This window comes from Lolium perenne, chromosome 2 (genome assembly GCF_019359855.2).
Source record: "Lolium perenne isolate Kyuss_39 chromosome 2, Kyuss_2.0, whole genome shotgun sequence".
Taxonomy (NCBI): Eukaryota; Viridiplantae; Streptophyta; class Magnoliopsida; order Poales; family Poaceae; genus Lolium; species Lolium perenne.
The window spans coordinates 239,297,082-239,320,465 of record NC_067245.2 but is presented as its reverse complement, the minus strand read 5'-3'; the positions used below and the strand labels follow the sequence as shown (position 1 = coordinate 239,320,465).

The 23,384-nt window shown below is 41.9% G+C and overlaps 2 protein-coding genes across 2 annotated transcripts; one reads left to right on the top strand and one right to left on the bottom strand.

Moving 5' to 3' along the window:
- The first annotated feature begins 7,526 nt into the window (after window positions 1–7,526).
- On the top strand, window positions 7,527–13,892 carry LOC127335354 (CMP-sialic acid transporter 4). Its single transcript, XM_051361998.2, has 16 exons — window positions 7,527–7,787; window positions 8,099–8,368; window positions 8,873–8,989; window positions 9,239–9,295; window positions 9,566–9,643; window positions 10,384–10,428; window positions 10,552–10,611; window positions 11,063–11,185; window positions 11,288–11,365; window positions 11,496–11,565; window positions 12,038–12,145; window positions 12,286–12,419; window positions 12,508–12,575; window positions 12,931–12,976; window positions 13,063–13,129; window positions 13,760–13,892. Exons 2-15 carry the CDS (start codon window positions 8,198–8,200, stop codon window positions 13,114–13,116), a joined length of 1,209 nt encoding a protein of 402 aa, XP_051217958.1. The 5' UTR covers window positions 7,527–7,787; window positions 8,099–8,197; the 3' UTR covers window positions 13,117–13,129; window positions 13,760–13,892.
- Window positions 13,893–14,173: 281 nt separating this feature from the next.
- On the bottom strand, window positions 14,174–16,591 carry LOC127335355 (PTI1-like tyrosine-protein kinase 3). Its single transcript, XM_051361999.2, has 6 exons — window positions 16,231–16,591; window positions 15,742–16,116; window positions 15,358–15,643; window positions 15,096–15,228; window positions 14,593–14,679; window positions 14,174–14,495 (listed from the first exon to the last, which is right to left on the bottom strand). The coding sequence occupies exons 1-6, from the start codon at window positions 16,340–16,342 to the stop codon at window positions 14,379–14,381; spliced, it is 1,110 nt and encodes a 369-aa protein (XP_051217959.1). The 5' UTR covers window positions 16,343–16,591; the 3' UTR covers window positions 14,174–14,378.
- Between the last annotated feature and the right edge of the window lie 6,793 nt (window positions 16,592–23,384).

Genomic DNA, 23,384 nt, shown 5'->3' with positions numbered 1-23,384 from the left:
GTTGGTTATAAATGATGTAATTATATACTTGATTAAAAAGGTTTCATTGAGAATTAACTTCAATGAAAGGATATGGACTGAAACAAATTTAGTGTCAAGATCTATGAAGATAGATTGAAACACATAAATAAGTTTAAGTCAAAGTACATATGATGGATATTGAAGAAGTTCAATATAGAAATATTAAGAAAATGTTCTTGTCATGTGAAGGTTTAACAAGACTTGAGTGTATCTGACACTCAATGAGCAAAAACACATGAGTGATTATAGATCACGAATAATATGTACACAATCAGATATCATGTGCTATAAAGTGTTATGAGCATATACCAGAATGATTCATATGATGATCATTGGACGACAGTAAGAATATCCTTGAGTACTTTAGAAGAACTAAGGATATACATATATATTTTTTTATGAAGAAATGACAAACAAATCGCTGTAAGGTGTTACACCGATATTTGTGTTGTCACATATCAAAATAGAATTTCAATCTCAAATTAGACTAAGTGTTGTTTAAAAGGTAGCACAATGAGCTAGAAGTTGTCTATGCTAGATTTAGAAGAGTTATAAATATTGTGACGGATTCTACAAAAGAAGGCAGATTATGTCATTATTTTGACAATGACAAAGGATGTTAAGTCAAGAGGTTCTTTGAGAACTTGGTGTAGTTCCGACAGAGTCAGAACTTTGAAGCTATATTGTGTGTGACAATATTAGTGACATATTTCAGACAGCGGAATTAAGGTTCCACCAGACGATCAAACATATGTAATGCCAGCTCATTTGGAAATGAGTGATGCGTTGAGACGCAAATGAATTACAAAATACATACGTTTCTGAGCGTGTCAGATCCGATGACTAAAAACCTCTCCCGTGAGCAATACATGATAAAGCACCAGAAGGCCAAGGTGTTATATCTTTACAAATGTAAACTAGATTATTGACTCTAGTGCAAGTGGGAGACTGAAAGAGATATGCCCTAGAGGCAATAATAAAGTGGTTATTATTTATATCTCCATGTTTATGATAAATGTTTATATGTCATGCTATAATTGTATTAACCGAAACATTAGTACATGTGTGATATGTAGACAAACAAGAAGTCCCTAGTATGCCTCTTAAACTAGCTTGTTGATTAATGGATGATTAGTTTCATAATCATGAACATTGGATGTTATTAATAACAAGGTTATGTCATTGTATGAATGATATAATGGATACACCTAATTAAGCGTAGCATAAGATCTCGTCATTAAGTTATTTGCTATAAGCTTTCGATACATAGTTACCTAGTCCTTATGACCATGAGATCATGTAAATCACTTATACCAGAAAGGTACTTTGATTACACCAAACACCACTGCGTAAATGGGTGGCTATAAAGGTGGGATTAAGTATCCGGAAAGTATGAGTTGAGGCATATGGATCAACAGTGGGATTTGTCCATCCCGATGACGGATAGATATACTCTGGGCCCTCTCGGTGGAATGTCGTCTAATGTCTTGCAAGCATATGAAAGAGTTCATAAGAGACCACATACCACGGTACGAGTAAAGAGTACTTGTCAGGAGACGAGGTTGAACAAGGTATAGAGTGATACCGAAGATCAAACCTCGGACAAGTAAAATATCGTGAGACAAAGGGAATTGGTAATTTATGTGAATGGTTCATTCGATCACTAAAGTCATCGTTGAATATGTGGGAGCCATTATGGATCTCCAGATCCCGCTATTGGTTATTGGTCGGAGTGAGTACTCAACCATGTCCGCATAGTTCTCGAACCGTAGGGTGACACACTTAAAGTTGGATGTTGAAATGGTAGTTCTTGAATTATGGAATGGAGTTCGAATATTTGTTCGGAGTCCCGGATGAGATCCCGGACATCACGAGGAGTTCCGGAATGGTCCGGAGAATAAGATTCATATATGGGAAGTCATTTTATGTGAATTAAAATGATCCGGAAGGTTCTACGGAAGGTTCTAGAAGGTTCTAGAAAAGTCCGGAAGAAATAAGGATGGAAGGTGGAGTCCCAAAGGGACTCCACCCACCTTGGCCGGCCAACCTAAGGGAGGAGGAGTCCCAAGTGGACTCCCCACCATGGTGGCCGGCCACCCCACCAAGGAAAGGGGGGAGTCCCACTCCCCCTAGGTTTGGACACTTGGAAGGTTTTGGTTGGGGTCTTATTCGGACTCTTTGACCTAAGCCTTGGGGCTTCCACCTATATAAAGAGGGGGAGAGAGGGGCTGGCCGGCCACTCAAGCCACCACCATGGCCGCACCCCTCAAGGGTGCCCTAGCGCGCCCTCTCCCCAAACCCTAGCGGTCTCTCTCCTCCACCATATCCCGCACGCTTAAGCGAAGCTCCGCCGGATTTCTCCACCGCCACCGAGCACCACGCCGTCGTCTTTGTCGGATTCAAGAGGAGCTACTACTTCCGCTGCCCGCTGGAACGGGGAGGTGGACGTCGTCTTCATCAACAACCGAACGTGTGACCGAGTACGGAGGTGCTGCCCGTTCGTGGCGCCGGAACCGATCGTGATCAAGATCTTCTACGCGCTTTTGCAAGCGGCAAGTGATCGTCTACCGCAGCAATAAGAGCCTACTCTTATAGGCTTTGGAATCTCTTCAAGGGTTAGTCTTGATCATCCCCTCGTTGCTACCGTCTTCTAGATTGCATCTTGGCTTGGATTGCGTGTACGCGATAGGAAAATTTTTGTTTTCTATGCAACGTTATCCTTCAATTATAGGATGTGAAATACTAAGAAGAAAGTCGCTTTTGAGGTATTCCTATTCTTGCCACTTATGTAGTTCACATCCTATTATGTAATGCTATAACCTGAACCCAGTAGTTTCTTTTGCAGGTGAATGCCTACTTATACACTGATAGGAGATAAATAACTTGGTTGATCCTAAGGGAAATTAAGAAGTAATGATCTAACCAGGCTCCAAGGAGACACAAATTTATGAAAGCAACATACATTCAGCTGCAGGAGACTGACACCCCATATGACCAGGACAAGATTCAATCTGCTGATAAGCTTGTCATAGATCAGCATACTAAGGCTTTCATAACGCAAGCATACATATTCAATGGAAGCGGCCTCTTTGATGGAGCGGGAAGCTGCAGAGTGCAGAGGGAGTGCCTACAAGTTGTCTACAGAGAGAAGGTTGTAACTCCTTCGGTGCATATGATACCTGTGCAAACGGCAGATCACAAACATTTGGTTGCAATACAAAAGATAAAGATTATTTATGGTTCTGGGATATCTGTAATAAGATGGGAATCTGAATCATTGCAAAATTTACTCCATGTATCACGTCAAAACGTTGGTCAAATTATTGTTTTAATGAACTGCTGCCAAAATGTATACTTACAGTTCATAGTTATATAAAGCTTACACCAACAGCTTAACTAAGCTAACATGAAGGAAGAAGCTCAGGTCACGCAGTCACAATGGTTCACTATACCATAAAAGTTGGAGAGCAAATACATATATTTGAACATGCAAATCACTGTAGTGCGTCTACAAACTACACAACATGGTAAAACCATCGGTCTCATTTTCAATTAGGAGCCTGTCCCAATCGTCGCCATGCTTGCTTAAAATTGAACAGAACTCCAGAAATAACTTGTAAAAAGCACTTTGCCTCCCTTTCTTTCTGCGTCTATCAATTAATAAAATTCTGAACCTTGATTGAGATCAATAAATAACTTAGGTAAAGAGCATTGTATCTCTCTTTTTCAATACCCAGGTTTATCACGTTTGTATCTGCCAATGCAATATCACAGTTGTCCTAAAGTTTATGCCATCAGTCAGATCATAACTAATGTATGTGCTAAATGATAACCTAGATATTTTTCTACTCGCATGTGAGACAACTATTGGATGATCATGACAAAATGCGATGACCAGTCTTAAAATCATGGAAAATAATAAAAATTGAGCTAATCAATATAATCCTCCTATATGATCATGATGTGAAAGCACAGTTCATCTTCTGAAATACAAAAACTGAAGTATGTAACAAGGTTATTTCTTATAGCAAGCAATCAAACTATAGTATGGTCGTAAAATAACAACAGAATATTTTCAATCAACCTTCAGGGTTGGCAGCTTAATATGTAACAAGAGCATTTCCAAAAAAAAATAGAAGTTAAAGAACTACCAATTGTTTTCTCATAGGTTTGTTACAAGATGTATTTAACCAAAATGAAAGTAGCATTTTTACGACCTCAGGTTTGTCAGCTAGATATTGCATAAATTAGTTCAAATTGCTTAGCATCTTTGATTATACCTGAATAATGCATACTTTGATTAAAAGGAAGCAAACTTTGGTCTGCAGCAAAGGAATAAAACAACAGGCATCGGTTATGATGAGCACCATGTTGTTCTACACCCAGAGTCCCACAAACAATAATTGAATTTATGAAAGCATCAGATGAAATATATCTGCACATTTGAATTAAAGTAAAAGTTACTGATAAGATAAACTATTTAACTTCTTACCATCAATTCATATCATGTAGTACAATTAAATTTATTGACGGAAATGTCAATGAAAACAACAACCTTCTAGGTATTCACCCAGCTGTGAGTATTATACCAAAAACGATTCACAACCAATCTAGTATCTGCTTTAGCTCAATCAACGAACGTATGTGCATATATAGGTGAGAAGTGCTCACCTTTGTTAGTGAAAGAGAGCAACAATTGTGATTGTCCCCAAAAGAATCAACACTGAAACCTCACCGCTAAGTAGTAGTACATGTGCTCTGAGAATAAACCGCACAAGTGCAGTCGATTAGAAATCACCTTGTTCACACAACTGCGTATGGGGGCTTGAGGATTGAGCTTCTCCCACGCGAAGATGAAGGCCAAGAAGCCGACCGACCTGAACCCGGAGCCGATCCCACCAAGCAGTCCGTCGAGTCCGCGACAACAGGCTCGCCGGCGGTTGTGGCCTTGACGAGTGTCCATCCAGTGACCCAAAATTCACTGAAACCATGCTTCGATTCGTGCATCAGTGACCTAAAATTCACTGCGGAAAAATGGATTACATGGTAAATAATCTGATTGCTACAGATTTGCTAAAACGCGAACGAAATTGATTTGCAATATGAGAGAATGAATTAGAGAGAGGGGCAAGGAGGAGGGGGAGGGGGAGGTCGGATCTGGGCCTCCATGCCCAGATTGACTCCGTGCTGCTCCTCTTTTTTTGAGGGTATGTGTTGCTCCTCTTGGTCACGATCTATGGAGGGCGTCGGGTGGTGGTGAACAGGGACAAGCAGGGGGATTATTGACGGTCGAGGGGGAGGCGATGGCGCCGGATCCATGCGGTAGAGACGGTGACGACCGGAGGCGTTGGAGGAGGAGGTGTGAGGGCCCCCGGATGTGGGGGAGAGGCCGATAGGGCCGTCACCAAGGTGTGGATGCTGGAGAGGCCGAGAGGAGAGGTGGCTGGATTCTTGGGGAGAGAGTATAGAGGCGGCGCTTCGCTCGGTGGTCGGGAGTCCGGCAACGAGGAGGTGAGACTGCGGGAACTTTTCCAGCGCGAGGCGACTTGGGCGAGGAGGCGAGACTGGCGGCGGAGAGCTGCTCGGTGCTAGGGTTGCGTGACGATGGGAGAGAGAGATGGGAGGCGGGGGCGCTGTGTCGGTTGAATGCAGCGACGTTTGCGGGAGGACGAAGCCACGGCCCACGGCAACGTTTGCGGGAAGGACGACGCGGCCCAAGTGCGGAACGGGAGTACGACGAGACGACGACCAAACGTTTGACGTATTGCTGCTGGGCAGAATAAGGAACATCTTCCTCCTTTTTAAGTAGTGTAGAAAGTCATTTGGTTCAAAAGATTGAACCCTCCAAAACTACCATGAAATTATTTTTCCATACTACAATAACATATGATTTCTAGCAAGAGGTTAAACCTTACTTTTATGGCAACTATGGCATGTACTCAATCTCTATAGAAATTCATGCGTTCTTTCTGTGGTGTAACCAAATGATTTGTACAACTAATTTCTGTGTTTTTTATTCTTGTAACATTTTCACATGTTATGGCATACTATTCTTGTGTTTTTCATATTCCCCTGCTTTTAAGGTCCTTTGAATCGCCCTCAAGAAGGGTTGCCCTTGCTAAGGATATTAGGTAAAAGTTGACCAAGCAAATCGGCCATGAGAGCTCCAAGGAAATCAGATCCAGGCGGCGAAGTGGATGAGCTCCCGATCCAAATTAGATGATGTCGTTTGCTAGCGTTGTAGTGTGTCTGTGCTATTTCCTACAAAAGAAAAACAAATAATAAACGGGATATACTCTAGAATATCCCTACGGAGCAGTGCCAGTAGCACCGGTAGTGTGCGTGTCAGCGTGTGCATGGTCTCGGACCTAACATTCATTGAAAATCTTCGGAACGGCAATGCTCGCTGGCAACGTGCTGCAAAAGGTCAGAGAAGAAGCCTGGCACTTCTCTACGAAGCACTGGAACCTGACGCGAAAAGCGACAGGGTACCCGACTCACCTGGATGCCAGGAAGACGTCAGATCTTAGACAACCCACGTTGCAAATGTGCGTGTTTCTCTTTTTACACCGCCCTCCCTCTGGTACCTCGTATTTGCAGTAACGGGCACAAACATGCTCGATATCGGATTTTAGAGTAGGTTGTAGTAAATCAGATTAGTAAAAAATAAGTATGTATAGTGCAAGAAAGATTAAATCTCTTTGGCTCCCTAGCTCTAGTGATTCTTTTATTTTTAAAAATTATATTTATAAGTTCAAATAAATTGTGAAAAAAATTCTACCCCTCCAATCCATCATAAGTATCGGAGATTTATTACATAGTTGTACTACTTATTTTATACTAATTCTTTGATCGTTATTATGGATCAGAGGGAGTAAGTTTAGTCAATCATGAATCCTATAAGCATGTGAATCGTAATGCCAAACTATTTTAGTTTTGGGCTACACAAACATGAAAAAAGGTGATAAATTTGAAGTTTTTAAAATCATGAAAAAAATTCTACTCCCTCATATCCATCGAAAGTGCAGGAGATTTAGTACAGGTTTATACTACTAATTTTGTAGTGAATCCCGGGTTATTATTATGGACCGAGGGGAGTAGATGTAGTCAACTATGTGTCCTACAAGGATGCGAAATAGTAATGCCAAAGTATTCTAATTTTGGGCTAGGCAAACATGACAAAATCTGATAATTATTAAGTTTTAAGAATATTCTCTATTCACTATTTTTAGATCCATACTTTATTTTTATTTTTGTCTAGCTCGGAATACAAAGTACTAGTACTATTTGAAACTAAGATTTTGCACTTTCCCATTGACTAGATTTAGAATTACTCTTTCATATTCAGAATTTATGAAAAACGATTTTTTTATAATAAAAGGATTATTGGTGCTCGGAAGGCAAAAATCCATAATTAAAAAATATGTTAAACTCGGGGGCTTTTTAGCATTTCTCCAATGCAGAGGAAGGCTACCAAGATCCAAGAACAAAAACAAATAAACGCAAGTCTGCAGCACCCGCCTTCCCTTGGCTCCCCTCCCCTGCATCACCGCGCTCACACCTCCCTTCTCTGCTCCCTCCGGCCTCGCCCGAACGCGAGATCTCGCAGCGCCACCCGCCGGCCGGTGATCCACGCAGACGCTCGCGCGCTTGCCTTGAGCGGAGCCGAAGCAACCCGACGGCGCCGAGCCGGCAGTGCCAGATTCGCCCGGTGCCCGGCGCTCAGCTGGGGCTAGATCCCGCCCGCCGATCCCAGCTCCTCCGAGGTACAGTCGCGGGCACGCGTTCATTGAACCTCTTCGTCGTTCAACTCATTCCTGCGACTTCGGAACCTGTTTCGAGTAGCCTGGCCCTGTGATCCAGTGGTGTGGGTAGCCGCACGCGGCTGCTTTGCATTTGGTAGTGAGTTAGCTGTCTTAGCGTCATTTTTAGCGGTTTTATGATCCGTCGTGGATTAGCTAGCTGCTGTCGGGGGCTCAAATTGGCTTTGAAGTTGCTACGTGTTCTGTATGTTCACTGCAATGCTACTTTTGTTAAAATTCATTTCTGAGCTAGTACACACGATTTTTTCTTACAGGTGTGCGCAGGGAAACCATTACATGTCACGGCTATAGAGTGATACATATCTCTTGCCGGTGCTGTCTGTGGTTCTGCTGGTCCTGGTTGGCGTGAGAAGATGCAGAGGAATGGGGCGCTGGAATGCAGCGTCTGCCACTCCAAGGTGGTGGCGCCGAGCCCCAGGAGCATATCAAGGGCATATGACAAGCACAAGAGCAAGATATCGTCCAAACAGCGCGTGCTCACATTCCTCCTCGTGTCCGGGGACTGCGTCTTGGTCGGCCTCCAGGTATTTCTGTCTTGATGCTGATGTTTAACTTCGTGTCGTCTAAACAATGCCTGTTTGGATGGGATTGAGTTTGGCGTAATTTTACTGAAAATAATGTGACACGAGAATAAGAATAAATATCCATGTTATGTGATTGTCCTGATACAGTACAGTTTTCGCCTGGTAGAGAATGGGTTAAATGAAGATACATGCAGTACTTTAGGTTTGCTTGTGCCCAATTTCCGGGAACCATTTTTTCCAATATATGGCAGACATCTCCAGAATTTCTTCTCTAGTGTTGCCATCAGATTCAAACCATTATTTCCCTTAAAATAGTAACCATTTTTCAAAAATGTTATTGGCACTTTGGCAGATCTGGTAACCTCTACTAAAGTAAATTCTAAACAGATCTATGACTGTCTGTACATTTTTAATGTTGATTTCTCGACAAATAGGTAGCAAATGTATAATGTATCTTATTGCAGAAAACTTACAACTTTGCTAATTATTTACTTTGCTCTGCAGCCTATCCTTGTCTTTATGTGCAAGGTTGATGGGAAGTTTAAGTTCAGTCCTATGAGTGTCAACTTTTTGACGGAAGTTGCAAAAGTTTTCTTTGCTATCATAATGCTAATAATCCAGGTTAGTTCTTGCTGACCCATGCTTTCATTAGTTACTATTTGTGTTTGTATTCTGCAATGGACCATCAATTTTTTGTGCATTGTTGGTAATTCCGCCAACTGCCAATCAAAGTGTTGTAGGAACTAAAATTTCATTTTCATTATACAAGCAAGATAGCAAAGCTGTAGGGGATTTACACATGACAATTTTTTGTGTGATCTGTTGCGCTTGAGTTGGTACCCCTAATGTTGTTGCTCTTCTATTTGACAGTCTAGAAAACAGAAGGTTGGGGAGAAGCCACTTCTGTCGCTTTCGACCTTTGTACAGGTGATTTATCTTTTAGAAGATATTGCACTCTTTTGTTGATGCCTTGAACAGTGCTCAACATGCACTAAATTTAAAATATCTTACTTGTGCTGCTAATTTTACACCAACATGTAGGTAGAGTAAGTGTTGCTCATATCTTCTGTTGTATTTGGGCCCAACTGACTTGCATTCACATGTCTTTTATTCTATTTATTTAATTATTTATTACATGCCTATAACTTTTTGACATGTCATATAACTATTTTATTCGTCATTCCCTTTCCTGTGTAGGAAGCCCGTAACAATGTACTATTAGCTATTCCTGCTCTACTATATGCCATCAACAACTACCTAAAGTTTACCATGCAGGTAAAAGTTCATTGAATTAGCTGAAATTTCATTCTTTTGTGATGTTTACTTATATTCTCTAGTTTTCTTCATCAAACATTTTGGTACTTTTGATATTTGTGAAGCTTACAGTATATTTTTGGTATATACTTTATTGAACATTTCTTATAAAATGTATGCATATTTTTAAGTATGATAGTGTAAATTAATGACCAGAAGAGTCTCTGGTCTTTCTTTGGAAGCAAATTGGGATGAAACCTTGTGTTTTGCTTAATGAATTAAAAAATGCCACATCTAATTGAATGTTCAACCAGCTGGATTCAAATTCTGATGGTAACAGGTATCAGCCAGACAGCAGGAATTTTTGTTGGTACCATTTTATCGGAACTCTTGTCTTTACATAATTTTCTATAGGTCTTTTAGTTATGTCTTTCTTTCTTTTACTTGGCATTGGCAAGCAAGGGATAAAAGAAATTATTTAAAGAAATAAACCAAAGCCATTATATTAGGAGTGCGGCTCAATGCATCTATCCTTTTTTTCTTTTCTTCAGAATTTCCATTTTTTAGTTTGGACATGGCGCCTTTGCTGCCTTCCTGTGTGGTTTATATTATTCTATGCTAAATCCATACATCATGCAATATTTTCTATGGTTCTTAGTTACAAGTATTATACTTCTGTTGGCTGTGTGCATCCCTAGACGCAGAGGCCAAAAATAATTCTTCCATTATCTAAACAAAATGCTGTTATACTTACTATGCAGTTATACTTCAACCCCTCGACTGTGAAGATGCTAAGCAACCTGAAGGTACTCATTTTTCGTGCATTTCCATGTTCTCGTGCTTAACCATGCAGTGTCAGAGGATGTATGCTTGCACGTGTTTGGCAAATGTAAAATTATTGATATCATACTTGCTGCTATACAATCCAGGTCCTTGTCATAGCTGTCCTCCTAAAATTGATAATGAGAAGGAAATTCTCTATAATTCAGGTGAGCATGGGTTTAGCATCGCTACTATTTATGTATCTTCATTAAGGATAATTATTACGGTTATTATACTGACTCTGCAGCTGTGTGCATCTGAGAATTTACCTCATTTAGGTCTTCTTCAGTAGAAAAACTATTAATGGTTTCTTATGGGAATATATTATATTTAATTTACATCTTTACTCTGTTAGAAGTTTCAAATCATTAGGCAAGTTACATTTTTTCCAGAGTTTTGTTTTCCCTGTTTGCCAATATCAGTTGTTACCGATGGTAGTTGACAAATCAGCTGTGACTCTGAATCTGTTAAAAATGAACCTTGTTAATAGGTGCAACTTCAATAAAATCAAATGTAGGAAGAACTAGCGCACAAAAGTATGTGTTCGGCAAAACTCTGTCACTCATATGCTGTTGATGATATTGATATATGACCTCTTTCTCCTCTGATGGACATCAGTGGGAAGCCCTTGCTCTGTTGCTTATTGGAATCAGTGTGAATCAACTACGCTCAATGCCCGAGGGTGCCAAAACTTTTGGTCTTCCTGTCACCGCAATTGCATACATATACACACTAATATTTGTAAGTTTCTTGAACTGTTTGCGCTGTATTTATGTTGCTTCAAATGACTGAACCATTATTGGACCAACGTTCATGCATATATGTATTCATGTGAAATTGTAGGTCACTGTCCCATCATTTGCCTCTGTCTACAATGAGTATGCCTTGAAAAGCCAGTTCGACACAAACATCTATCTGCAGGTAATTTCAGCTAAAGGCTTGGCTTCTTGCTCTTTCGTCAGACTGATATGAGATATGCACTTTACCCATTTACTTTTTCATCCGTCATTTTTCTCTTTAATTCACGCCAGTTCTTTAATATAATTTTCAGAATGTGTTTCTGTATGGATATGGTGCATTTTTTAACTTCCTTGGCATCCTAGGGACTGTCATACTAGAAGGTAAACACATATGATATGAAAACTTACTTTATGACTGTTATACATTATGACTGTTGTACTAAATATGGCTGTTATGCTCAAAGCTCAATATGAGTGTGCCTGGGAAAATAGGATTCTATATGATATTTTCCAAGTAGTTTTTAGGTTTACATGAACATTGTAAACCGCATGGTGTTTCTGTTTTCCCCGTGAGGTTACAAAGCAAAGGCAATTAGATGGCTGCTTAGTGCTTGATATATTGATCAACATGTCTTGCTGTGAACTTATGGCTTGAGCATCATAGATCCTACAGAAATATTATAAGATCGGAAACCGGGAACTTGAGCCATGTGCTCTTGTACATTTGTTATTTTTTACTTCTTTGAACACAAATGATGTCATGAATGGCCTGGCACATCTTATGTTTTCTTGTATCTATTGGCTATTGCAGCACAAGTTGTGTACGATATAACTTTGCCCGATTTGTTTTCAGGGCCAGAGAGTTTTGATATCCTTCGAGGGCATTCAAGAGCCACAATTTTTCTCATTTGTAACAATGCCGCACAAGGAATACTCTCTTCGTTCTTCTTCAAGTATGCAGGTAATGGATGATATACATATAACTCTCATACATATTTTGTTCTACCTAACCTTGAATCATAATCTCAGACTGTATACACACTTCTTTGCATGCTTTCATAATATCATATTTCCGAATGATTAACTGAGATCATACTGCAGATACAATTTTGAAGAAGTACTCATCAACAGTGGCCACAATTTTCACTGGTCTAGCATCTGCTGCATTTTTGGGACATACCTTGACTATTAACTTTCTCCTAGGCATCTCAATAGTCTTTATTTCAATGCACCAGGTGATTGTTCTTTTTTTATTCTTTAGCTTGTTGTGCCGAGTTGATGCTTACTCTTAACTGAACTTATATAAAAGCTATTTCTGTTCAGTTTTTCTCTCCACTAGCCAAAGTCAAAGATGACAAACCAGCTGGAACTTCAGAATTGGAGAAACATAGGTAAATATTCCTTTTGCCTTGTTTTTTCTACTTTTTTTAATGCCATATGAAGTGAAGTATTAAAGTGTCAACCTTACAATTTTTCTAAGTTCTTTTTCGAGAAAACACAATAGACTATTGCGTTTCATTTCATTGAAAAGGCAGAGTTCAGATTTACAATCCTCCTAAGTTCTTGGAGTAGTTATAGTTGAATTTCTTGTCTGGTATCTTCGGCATGGTGCTATATTCATGCGTTAATTAAATTTTAAATTGATTCTCTCGGCTAGCTCTAATGTGCATAATAAATGGTCTTAGCACGAATTTGTGACATTTGCAAATATTTCTGAAAATCTAGTCTGATAATTTTTTTTGGCAGGTTGTCTGACTCTTCTTTTGTAAATATGACTGCTGGTGCTGATGATGTAAGTGCCACATTGCTTGATAAGTATATTTTAGAAATATATATTCTGTTCTATTGACTTATTTCCGTTGCTTGCCATTGTTTCAGGCAAGCCTCCTTGGCCCAACTGATGATGATAGAAAACCATTGTTGCCTACTTAACATTATACTTGAGGTGAGTCGTACTTTTGACTTTCCTCGTAAAAAAACGATCAACAGGTGTAACACCTATTGCATTTTATTTAGAAGATACTACCGTGAGTACCCAGGTGGGCTGGGAGAGCATGTTCGCCCAGTTCTACTCTTATGAGAGAAGTCACTTGTTTACTTTGTAAATCATGCATTTAACAACTATTATGGTCTGAACCTTGAAAACAATAGTTTGGAATTGTTCATTTATGGTGGCACAACAGTAAAATTAAATGTCTAATGAACAACCATTTTGCTGCCATTGTAACTGGTACTTGTCAGAGTTCAGCTATGCGAACAAGTATACTAATGAGAAATGTAACCTAGAGTGGTTCTACTGGCTTACGGCAACCTAATATTCCATATTGCTTGTTTGTCATAAAAAAGAAAGCACTTCCATTCTACTGTTGGACCAAACAAAACATAAGGTACTCCCAACTGATTTGGGTTACATAAACCTAAGAATCTGTAATGTTTGTTGGTCAACAAAACTAAAACGTTTTGTTCGTTCTATCAATTGGTGTTATATTCATCACACATCAATAAAACTCGTTAATATGTATGGCATCTCATTCTCGCGAGTTTTGATGAACTTGTTTCCTTTTTTGTTCTGCAGGTAGTTATAGAAGAGAATTCTTTTTGCCGGGAACCACACATTTTATGTAGCATGGTAGATTGAATCATACACTCGTGTACAATGTAAAAGCAAAGGAAATATATTTATATGTAAGAGGCCATCGGATTCTTTCTTTCTTTTTTCACCCCAAGTTTCTTGGGGCAACAAATGAGGGCTGGCATATTTCACATATTCCATACGAATTCACTGATACGAAACAATAGTTCTTCTCCTTTTTCATTTTGCAGAACTGATGTACTGGATATTTTGTCAGCAGGATATCCATCTGTGCTGACCATTTGTACCATTAAATAACTACTGTACTACACAACTGATTTTCATGACAAGCTCAGTGCTCTGCTCAGCATCTGCCCATAAATCTTTCTCCACGCAAAAAAAAAAAAAACACGAAGAAAAATCTAAATATGATCATTTTATCATTACCACCTATACAAATGTGCTTGTGCTTCAGAAACGTCCAAGATAAATTGTTCTACACTGTTTCTGTCGACAGGAAACAGCTTACATTCAACCAAAACTCTAAACTTCTTTTGCGTGGCAACTGCTACATACAGGCAACAGGGCGTGCAACGGCAAAAAACTTCTCCCCACACGATCATCAGACCACGCCCTGCTGGTCTCGCACAACAGCGTAGTTGATGACGCGAGCGATGGTGCCCATGGACGGCCGGTAGGTGGGATCGTACTGGAGGCACTGCACAGCAATTCTCCCCAGCTGCAGTGGATCAGGGAAACACATTTTGCAGGGTTAGATCAGGTATCAGGTGTGACAGATGCAAGATGTAACCTAATGGAGAGAAGAGAGAGATAACCTTGAGAGCTCCGGTAGGAGGGTACCGGTTGCCGAGCCTGGGGTCGATGCATTCCTGAGCTCTGTCTTCAGTCAGCAGAGGAGATGCCTGGTATATGTACGGGGGAAGGAGACAATGAAAATTTGTTTGGGGACAAAATGGATAATGCAATTTTGTCTGTAAGTTAACTAATTCCTGCCATATTTAGAAGTTAGTTGCATTGAACTGAAATTACAATTTGCTCAGAAAGAAAAAAAAAACGATTAGTCTGCGCCAAGAATCTCTTAAACCTTCCACGAATAAACCCTCAGTTGATTCATTGCCAGTTTGTTAGGTTGGCAAGTAGGGACGATGAACCGACTCCCTAATTGACGATTTGATCATGCATATTGGTAAGCTTTTATATGATCATGTACTAGTACGTATATCTATACCACTAAGCAAGGAATGTTCCAACCTTCTAGTAAGACGGAAAATGGAGTCCAAAAGAGAAGAGGGAAAATATAGCATTGCTGGGTGCTCACCCAATTGACCAGGCTTCGCTGCCCCTGGGGCAACGTCCGGTCCAACGGCTTCCTGCCCGTCAGCAACTCCAGTAGAACGATGCCGAAGCTGTACACGTCGCTCTTGTCGGTCATCAGACCCGTCATGGCGTACCTGAACATTCGGTGCCCGATTAGCATTGGAGTTCAGGAGCCAAGCAAATTCATCAAACTCGAACAAGTAATAACTACTGTAAGGAGTATGCCGGCGCGCGGCGAGATCAGGGCAGGGTTCGGCACTTACTCCGGCGCCTGGTAGCCGAATGATCCGAGCGTGTGCTCGGAGCGGTTGAGTCGCGCCATGTCGGCGGCCTGGCTGAACATGTTGTAGTCGGCGATCTTGGCCCTCATGCCGTCGAAGAGCAGCACGTTAGTGGAGCGCACGTCCTTGTGCGTGACCCGCGGCGACGCCTTCTCGTGCAGGTACTCCAGCCCCCTGGCCGAGTCGAGCGCGATCTGCACCCTGTGCGCCCAGCTCAGCACCGGCCTCGCGTCCTCCTCCTCCCGCGCCGCCGTGCCGTCTCTCGGCCCTGCCATGCCACGACGCCGCCGCTGTGTGTTAGTGCAGCATAATAACTCAAGAAGGCTGAGAAGGGCGGCTACTAGCCAGTTGCAGTGGACCCCGTACCGTGGAGGGCGTCGTGGAGGGTGCCCATGGTGGCGAACTCGTAGACGAGCACGCGGAGGTCGCCGCTGATGGTGTACCCCAGCAGCCTGACGAAGCTCTCGTGGCGCAGCTTGGAGGCGACGGAGAGCTGCCTGAGGAAGACGTCGTTGGAGGCGTGCTTGGACGGCTTCTCGAGCCGCTTGACCACGGCGAGCCTGGCGCTCCGCAGCGTGACCTTGTACACCTTGGCGTAGGACCCCTCCCCGACCAGCCGCTCGCTGGCGAAGTTCTCCGTGAGCTCGTTGATCTCCTTGAGCGCCACCGCCGGCACCTCCACGGTGAGCGGCTCGTCCTCCACGGCTGGGGCGGCGGCGCGGCGCGACCGTCTCCGTTTCTCTGAGCACGTAACGGCGGAAGCGAGATTAATCAACTGTTTGCGCGCGACTGCATGCACGGAATTGAATTAAACGAGCGAAACCGCGCGCGCGCGCATGCTCGATCTTCGCTTACCGGCCGGCTCCGGCGGGTAGGAGTCGTCCAGATCCTCGGGGTCCTTCCTCCCGAGCCGAGGCAAGCAGCCGCCGTCGGCGAACAGGTTCTTCACGCTCTCCAACCACCTCATCGTCGCCGGCGGCGGCACGGAAGAAACGGCACCGGCCGGGGCTCGATCAGCGCCTCAGACTAGCTAGCTAGCTACGACAGGTTTGAACGAACGAACGAAGGAAATGGCTAAGATCGATGAGGCTGACCAGATGTTGTCCACTCTTATCGCGCGGAATCTATCGATACCGATCGATCGAGTTGCTGAATTTTTCCTGCCTACCTCTTTGTGGACGACATCGCTGAAGGGAAGCTCACGGTGACAGGCATGGAGGGAACAAAGGACAAAGTAGACAGACTTGGGAGCGGACCGTCGTGACATCCTGCGCGGACTAACTCGCGCGCGGGGGACCCGCCGGTGGAACGTAACGTACGATCGAGTACTGGGCCGTTGGACCAAGTCTCACCTCCTTCTCTCTCGATCATGCCGTTCAAAAGTTCATTCAGGGTGGACTAACGAGGTGCTCGAATCATTAAGAGGCTTGTTAAACTTACTCATTATATGCTTGAAAATTTGAAATCATTGTTAAACTTACTCATTAAGTATGATAGTTAAGCCTCAGATCATTAACCTCGTTTAGCATAAAAATTTGAAATCATTGTTTGGTTCGGCTCATTATATGCTTGCGAGCGCTCGCGAGCAGCTCACTAAGAATCGTTAAGAAATAAACATGTGCATGTAGCTAAGCATACATGCCAACCTCATCAGTATTCAGATCTACACGGTAAGATAGACATAAGATCAGGAAATGCAAAGCAAACTAGCGTGCATGCTTATTCTGCTAATCCATTGCCCCGACGAGCAAGGACGTAGATACAAGGATGCAACAAGAGTGAGGGGTCTGGCAAGAATTGCGGATGGAGTGATGCAAAGTGGTCGGACTTCGGAGGTGAGCAGCTCACGAGCAGCCGAGCAGTGTGCGGTAAGCAGAACTCTAGGGCGTAGCCGCATATGACTAAACGAGGAAAAGTCGGATGACTATTTTTTTTTTGAACTAAGTCGGACGGCTATTTCAACCCACCGAACTAATGAAATAGTCGGATGGCTATTTCATTAGTTCGGTGGGTTGATTCATTGGTTTGCCTTGATGGGTTTGGTTGATGCCTATATGCCTCATCTTTGATGGGCTAGGAGCCTAACAACGCAATAATATAACCCAACACTAGCTTGTTACAGATTTTAATGAGTAAGTTGGTTTGATTGTTTTACTCGTTAACCTTAACAGCTAAAATTGTTGTTTAGCTCGGCTCATTTAAAAAATGAGCCAACCTCAAATAAATCGAATAAACGAGCACTCATCCTCGAGCTTCTAACTCTATATCCAGGCTAAGTTCATATATCGATGAAAAAAGAACCAGACGTGCGGCTGCCAGCGTCGCTGTTGCACGGTCTTTTTTCGTTTGTCTGACTGATAAGTAGCCTGACGCGTTGCGTACTGAAGCAGATAATCGTTGAGTTTTCGTTGGGTGCTAGACTGCTTTTTTTTTTTTTTTTTTGAGAATCCAAGTTGGGTGCTAGACTGCTAGTAGCAGTAATGCTACAGCTACGGAATCAGTCTACGGAATTAATTTACGGAGGGGTGTGGCCTCTTGTGATTGGAAGGGATTCATCAGTTGCTCCGATTTTTACTCATTCAGTTGCACAACATACGGCCACGTCATCCCGTAAGTAGGATTCCGTAGATATCCTAGACTCCTAGTACTATCGCTGTCGCGTGAGGCTGGTTGCGCGCTACGGTATGGTTCGTGGAGCGGCTGGGCGACCGGACCGGCCACAGAGACGCTCGAGCCGGACGTAGCTCAGCTACAGACAGCAGGTACAGGCAGCCCATCATGTCAGGCAGCAAACTAACCAGACCTTTGAACGATCGGAGCGTTCTCTGTCACGCCTCTGCCGCAGGCACGGCGTACCGACGGTGGTTGTGCTACGGTGACCCGGCGCCCGGCAACGACCGTCGCGACGTCTGATGTTGCACGACCCAACTCCACGCGGCGGCTGCGGTGATGATCAAGCTCACCTGCCCGTGCAGGTGCAGGCCTGCAAGCTGGCCAACGGTTGCTGCTCGGGGGCAAGACTTCGATCATCGACACCGTTAATTCTCAGTCGACTGTCGTTGAGCTACGTCATGACTTGTGCTACCTTGTGAGTTGTAACTGAAACCCAAGATCTTTCTAGTTTAACATGAGTTGCAACCCAGTGAAAGACCTAAGATTTTACCAATTTACCAATAGGAATAGACTTTTGCTTCCTTTCAAACTGTGGTCTCATGTGATGGCCAGGATCTCCCGATACCCTTTTGTGGGCTAAGTTATTATCCCTTCAATTTTGGTTGTTGGAAGGGAAGGAGGACACCGATACACACCTCATAAGAATAATGCACAAAGAAAATTACGACCATTTTGGTAAAATCCATGAGGTAAAAAATTACGTTGTAATATGGTGTAGAATCAATAAATAATTTGTGATGGAAATTTGTATAAATGATCATACAAATAGTTTAAAATATGCATAAAAGAAACTTGCAATACTATTTGTTTGAATCGTCTAGACTACATTATTTAGAGACGCGTAAGTATCAGTTATATCATATTCATCCGCTTCAAAAGAAAATGTCCCGCGCGCTCAATGTAAGTGACTAGACTATCACCCATCTTATTTCTCAATTTTGTTTTCACTAAAGTCGTTGCAGAAAACACCCTCCGAACACTTGTCGTCGCGACCAGTTGAACCAAATACCAATTTGGAAAGAAAGTAAACCATATCATGCCCTTCATGCCTCTTTAATTTCAACAACCTTAACTAAGAGGTCAACAAGATTCTCTAGACCTTGAAAGTTATACTCTTGTCTTACGTCGTTAAGGCAATTATCAAGCTAAGCTTTAGCAAATAATTTGCTCGAGATATCATGAGGGTAGAACTCAGATAGTATGCGTACCTTTTGTGCATCAAAAGAAGCAAATGAGTTTGAAGGATTGAAGGCTGGCATACAAGAGAGTAAATCCATCTTAACCTCATCAAACTGATTATCAAGCTCTTGACAGATTTGATCAATGAAACCAATATATACTTCTCTTTAGAAGTGGTCATCGCATTTGTTTGGTTTCGGGCACGAGCATATATTGTTTATTTTCCATGAGGCACATATTTAACGTCCATGAAAGGAACTTTAACACCATGATGTTTACAAAATAAAGGGACCCTCTCAAGAAATTGAACCCCAACCATTAGACCTCAATTGTTGTATTTTTTCCTTTGCCCATTAGCAAGTGATATTGCATTGAGGATATCTTGCTCCCTACTTTGCAAATAGAGATAGTTCATTTGTATATACAAGAATAACAACCATGAAGTAGTGTATTCTTGTCCAATCATCATCATCATCATCATCTCCAAGGTCGGTGAGTACATAATGGATTGTGCATGACATCATAGCTATGTTGTACACAATATTGGAATGTGAGTCCCATTGAGTGTCACCGGGCCTAGGAAAATCGGTATGTTGATATAATCCACTTCTAATCAATTTTAAGTTCACCACAATTAAGTCATGTCCCAATCAAGCTTAGCATTTCAAATTATTTCACAGCATTCCATGATGCTTACATTTTTCGGTAGGTGAGATATTTGATTGAAAATTATCACACAATGAGTATTTCCCTTGGAAAAAACAATAAGAACTAGTTGTTGGAATTGAGTGCAAAAATTGATATAATAAGCACAAGATTACTCTTGCATGATCTTTTCAATCCTTCAATAACTATTTTCATGTTGCTAGCCTCATCATAACCCCGAGCACTGATTTGAGTCATAGTCATGCCATGACTAGAAAGTAAAACTTCAATGCATCCTAAGTGATAAAGAGGTCGTATCATCTACATGAACAACTCCAATAAAGTGCTCCATTCCCGATTTATAAACGTAACACAACGAAAGAGCTAGTTGTTCTTTATGTGATGTATCATTCATTAGATAATTAAAAGTTCATAGGGCTCATTACATAATTCTTCAATTATTTTCTTTCTAGTTTTATGACACAATATTAAATAATTTTCTTTTGTATCAGGATAGTTAAGGTGCAATTACCATGAGCATTATTCAAAACATACTGGTAGCAACAGAACTACACATGTATACAACTCGTTGGGACTCCAAACGCTAAGTGATGTAACAAGCTTAAGTTATCCCACATAGTGACTCAGAGAATTTATATCGAACTCTCGAGGAAAAAGTGGTTCTATCCTCTATCCTCATTAGAAAACCCGCAAATGTAAAAGAAACGCAGTTTTGTGTCTCCAACTTCACCGAGATGTTTGTTAGGCACACACAGCATGTAAATATTACAAAATAAGGTAAAATATAGTCAAATGAGAGTGCCAAGTATATTTGTACTTTAGGATTTAGTAAGAACTGAAAGTAAAAGAGCGTGCAAAGCAAAGTAGAAGATGTTTCTTATTCTTTAAAATGGAATAGGGTTCATGGTTTCACTTCATCTCTCTCTGATAAACATGGTGGTATGAATACAACTTCTAACAACAAGTTAATGAGTGATAGCAAAAAAATTGAATGATTGATAATCATTCATATGGGCATCACATCCTATCATAAACATGGTGCAACACGTCTTACTAATACTCTATTGGAAGGGAAAACTCCTTCAACCAAGTTTAAGATAAACTGAGTAGTGCTTTAGAAACTTTGACATGTTGTTGATTGACATGATACCATCTTGAACAAACAAGACCACCTACATTGTAATCGATGAACAATAGTATAAGCAATCATTTATCACTTGTGAGGCAACTAGTGGAAAGGTAAAAAATCCTTAGTAATACCTATATTTTTTCGCTTCCACATGCATACCACCAAGTTACTTTAACTAACGCACACATCCCCCTCATGGGTTCTTGCATACAATTTTGCTTAGAAAATAGCATACATGAACGGGGGGTAACATATGCATTTGTCAATACATCAACAATAAACTAAAAATGTCATCTCATAGCAAATATCCACCATGAAATTAATACAAATATGGTCATAATCATGTAGGCATCTCATGTGACTCTAATTAGTGAAGTACATAGGGAGACATGCTACAAATTACTTCCATAAACCCATAGTCCATGGGTGTGATACATCTAAAATGTATCTACTTTTACAAGCACTTTGCTCAAGGATTTTTTTCCAAAATCTCACAATACTTGAATAAAAACTGCTGAATTTGACATTCTTTTTACCAAAAGTCCTCTTTCTGTCTATTTTCCTAGAAAATAAAATCGGGAAAAATACCACGAAAGTTTTTCACCAAAAGATGGGGCCTGGGACTTGGAATCACTCGAGAGGAGCCGCAAGCCCCAAACGAGGACCAGTGGCGCGCCATATGTTTGTGGGCGCGCCACTAGGGCCTTTTGGCCCTCGAACATCGTCTCATCTCCTCCCTTAGTGTCGCCTTAGAGCATCTCTAACAGAGCCCGTAAAAACGCGAACCGAAAAACACGAGTCTAGTGCACCGAACTCGTGTTTACGGGCCGGAAAATGGCAGGCGCAGAACAGAGCCCGTATCGAAAACTTTCAGTTTCGGTTTACAGTCTCTGTTCTGCGCCTGCGGGTTCCGAACCCATAAAGGCAGGGTTTTTCATAGAATTCATATGCAACACATACAACAATGTATCATAATTAATCAAATAATAATCCAAATTATTACAACACATAAATAATTTTCTAAACCAAATTATTACAACAGTTTTGGGAAAATTGAACAAATGTAAAATGTCTCAACCAAATTACAACAACTTGGGGAAAATTGGAGAAATGCACAAATGTCTCAACAATGATACATGTGACAAACAAATGAATGGAATGGTAGGATCAAAGGAGACGGCCATGTCGTTGCCAGTGGTGCATCTTCAGATCATAGACGAGCTGGGCATGGGTATTGGCATTCTCAATCTGCCGATGTGTTTCAAGGAAAGCTTTAATGCGATCCAGATTGCGTTGGGGTTCCACTCGGGTGCCAACATTGTCATAGAAGCAGGGCAAGCTCAACTCTCTTTCATCCTCGATGATCATGTTGTGAAGAATCACACAACATGTCATGATGCTGACCAGGGTTTTCTTGTCCCAAAATCGGGCTGAGCCACGAACAATAGCAAACCTTGCTTGCAAAACACCAAAGACTCTCTCAATGTTCTTGCGAGCTGCTTCTTGAGCCTTGGCAAATTCAGCTTCTATTCTATCTCGGGGATCCTTGATAGACTTAACAAAAGTTTCCCAATCCGGATAGATGCCATCGGCTAGGTAATATCCCATTGTGTACTCATTGTTCATGACCTTGTAGTTGCAAGTGGGTGCTTCCCCATTTGCTAATTTGGCAAGCAAAGGAGACCTTTGCAGCACGTTGATGTCATTGAGTGTCCCCGGCAAACCAAAAAAACAGTGCCAAATCCACAAATCTTGTGATGCAACGGCCTCAAGTACAATGGTTGCATCTTTGCTCTTGCCACTGTACTGGCCATGCCATGCCTTTGGACAATTCTTCCATGTCCAATGCATACAATCAAGACTACCAAGCATGCTAGGCCAACCTCTTTTCTCATTTATCTCCATCAACTGTTTGGTGTCATCCTCGTTGGGAGCTCGCAGATACGTTGGCCCAAACAACTTGATAATCATGCGAGCAAACCTGCAGACTGACTCCGTGGTAGTATCTTCGCCAATTCGAAGATACTCGTCGGTGTAATCCGCAGGGATGCCATACGCAATGACCCTCATGGCAGCAAAGATCTTTTGGAAAGCGCTGAAACCCATCATCCCGGTGGCATTCCTACGTTGCTTGAAGTAATTCGAATTGGCTTCGCAAGGCCTTCACGATTCGGACGAATAAGCTACGTCGAATGCGATACCTCCTACGGAACAGATGGGGAGGATAGGTAGGTACCTCGGCGAAGTAGTCCTCCATCAGTTGCTCGTGGCCGAGGAGGCGATTCCGCTAGATGTGGTTCCGGCCGAACACGGGGCCGCGCCTCCGATTCAGCAGCTTCGCGCGGTCCTCCAGGTCCTTGAT